Genomic DNA, 2,379 nt, shown 5'->3' with positions numbered 1-2,379 from the left:
TTTTTTTTTTTTTTTTTTTTTTTTTTTACTTTTTTTATTAAACGTCGGCTAAATATAAAGTTAACGGACTTTATAAATAGAGAACGGATACGCTATGTAAGTTTAATATATTATTTAAACGTCCGATTTATTTTTAGAGAAGTAGATAGACGATAGTTTAGAGTTAAAACTAAACTTTAATTTTTTATTATTTATATTACTTTTATTATTAAACGGGGCAACGGGCTCGGTAAATATAGCGGTAGCGGCGGGTTAGTTAATAAAAACGAATTATTAAAGCGTTAATAATAAATAAAAAGTTAAAAAGCCGCGGAATAATAGTATATAAAAAATATAATAGCGGCGGTATATAAAATATTTATTTAACTATTTCCTAGGTTAAAAAAGGGTTTTTAAATACGCGCGGGTATATAAATATAAAAAGGAGATTATATATATAAAAAACGACAGTAGGGACGGCGGGCTTATTAAAAATTAGATTTTTATAATAAATTAATAAAATTTAAATAATAAAAGCGTAAAAATAAATAGATTAAAATATTTATAAATCGTTATATAAAGGTTAAAAAGAGAAAGCTTTTTATAAAGGGGGGGGGCTTAATAAAAATTAATAAAAAGGATTACGGGCGGCTAGCCGGCGGGTTAAAATAAAATAGTTAACTACCCGGGGTATTTATAATTAAAAAACGGACCGGTAACGGATTCGTTTTAAAAGCAAAATAAGGGGGTACGTATTATAAACTAAACCCAATTAATAAATCCGAGCCTTAGCCCGGATATTATTATAGCTTACTACACCGCTTCTATAGAGGTCCTATTTAAACACTTTTCTTTTATAGAACCTCCGTAGAACCTCCGCTCTAAAAACCTCTACTCCTTAGTTTAGATTCTATATATTAAAACCCCCCTAACGTGGACTTACGTGGGCTGGACTCTTAATATATGACCACGGATGGTCAATACATATCAAAGAGAGGACACTTAAAAAGCTTGATTGGAGTCATGATATTTGAAATGTATCAATTCAACGCTTTCCTGACTCCAAAATTTGTGCTAAAGGTGTCAAAGACCGGTATCTGAGTATCTATATGTGTATCCCATCTAGCCGCAGCACCCCAACCCCTACATGTACTTAAGCAGAGCAAGTCCACTTGAGGGGGTCGTTGAGGTTGACCGCCTTAGTCTTCTGCTCGGGGCAAATCTCACGGTCCAAACCGCAGTTGGTGGTGCCGCACCAGTTGTTGTTGTTGCAAAGCCAGACGCTGTAGCTCCAGACGTGGCGGTCAAAGTCCTTCTTGCAGCGGTTGACCTTGACGTTGTACTTCTGGTTGGGGCCGAACTTGTCCAGGGCAACGTAGGCCCAGTTCTCGGTGTTTTGCGCCCACACTGTTAGGGAGGTTTTGTTAGAGACTTTGGTTCATTACACAGGTGCATCCGGCCCGGGGTTGCGTAAGGATGTAGGACGAGAATCAAACTTACTTCCAAAGGGACCACCGTTGGAGTTGCAGTGCTGGCGGACACCAATTTTGGTAAGACCGGCCTGCGCGGCGGCAGCCTTGACACCTTCATCGATGGTGAAGGTGTAGTAGGAGAAGTCCTTGTCGTTGCTCACCGGGGCCTTGATGCAGGCGGCACCGGAGGTCTTGGGCACGCGGCGCTCCAGACCAGTTCCGTGGGCCTCGAGCATCGGGGTGGGGTTGGCGACGACGGCGGAAGCCATGAGCACAGCGGCGGAGAAGAGCTGAGTGATCTGCATGGTTGCGATGTGTTTTTAAAGAGAGTGGTGGTCTTTTTTGAAGTTGAAGGTAAGGACTGGATTGCCGTTGGTAAAGACTGGACGGTGGTTTGGATGGTGAGACTCTTCAAGATTTCTTTATTCACATACTGGCAGGCTATTCATTTATAATAATACAGAACCTATACGATGTTGATGAAAAGGAACTTCGCTCGGAGTAAACCGAGAGATGAAGAGTGTGGTCGCTTGGCGCCAAGACTCACGGACACTGAAGAAAAGTGTAGATCAATCTGTAAATTACACCGATCATGGCGGCGAGGCGGTGCGGGTGCACGTACCAAAGCCTGCCAGAACACCTCGTGTCAGTACTCTACTCCGTACTCGTACGGCAGAAGCAGTAGAGACGCTAAATACTTTCAAAAGGTTCGGCAGCTATTTGTACTAAGGAAGGAATTCCTTGAGAAAAATCATCTTAGCAGCAGAACTCCAAGATCAACTCCCTCGATGCCACCTGGATGGCGGCCTGCGATGTCGAGCAACTCCTTTGCAATCGCTTCTCAAGTTCCAGTGCTCCATAGCCTATCCACAGCACGATAAACTCGAGATTAGGTAGGTCATGAGGCACGTGCAGTGTGGACTCTAGA

At 42.2% G+C, this 2,379-nt stretch overlaps 1 protein-coding gene across 1 annotated transcript; it reads right to left on the bottom strand.

Annotated features, from left to right (window-relative positions):
• Positions 1-1,132: 1,132 nt before the first annotated feature.
• Positions 1,133-1,994, bottom strand: BDZ83DRAFT_727736 (uncharacterized protein; the record flags this gene model as incomplete). The annotated part of the gene is made up of 2 exons (XM_060512792.1): positions 1,480-1,994; positions 1,133-1,386 (listed from the first exon to the last, which is right to left on the bottom strand). The coding sequence occupies exons 1-2, from the start codon at positions 1,754-1,756 to the stop codon at positions 1,133-1,135; spliced, it is 531 nt and encodes a 176-aa protein (XP_060369090.1). The 5' UTR covers positions 1,757-1,994.
• Between the last annotated feature and the right edge of the window lie 385 nt (positions 1,995-2,379).

This window comes from Colletotrichum acutatum, assembly GCF_030867785.1.
Source record: "Colletotrichum acutatum strain CBS 112980 chromosome Unknown BDZ83scaffold_14, whole genome shotgun sequence".
NCBI lineage: Eukaryota > Fungi > Ascomycota > Sordariomycetes > Glomerellales > Glomerellaceae > Colletotrichum > Colletotrichum acutatum.
This window is presented reverse-complemented; position numbering and strand designations above follow the sequence as displayed.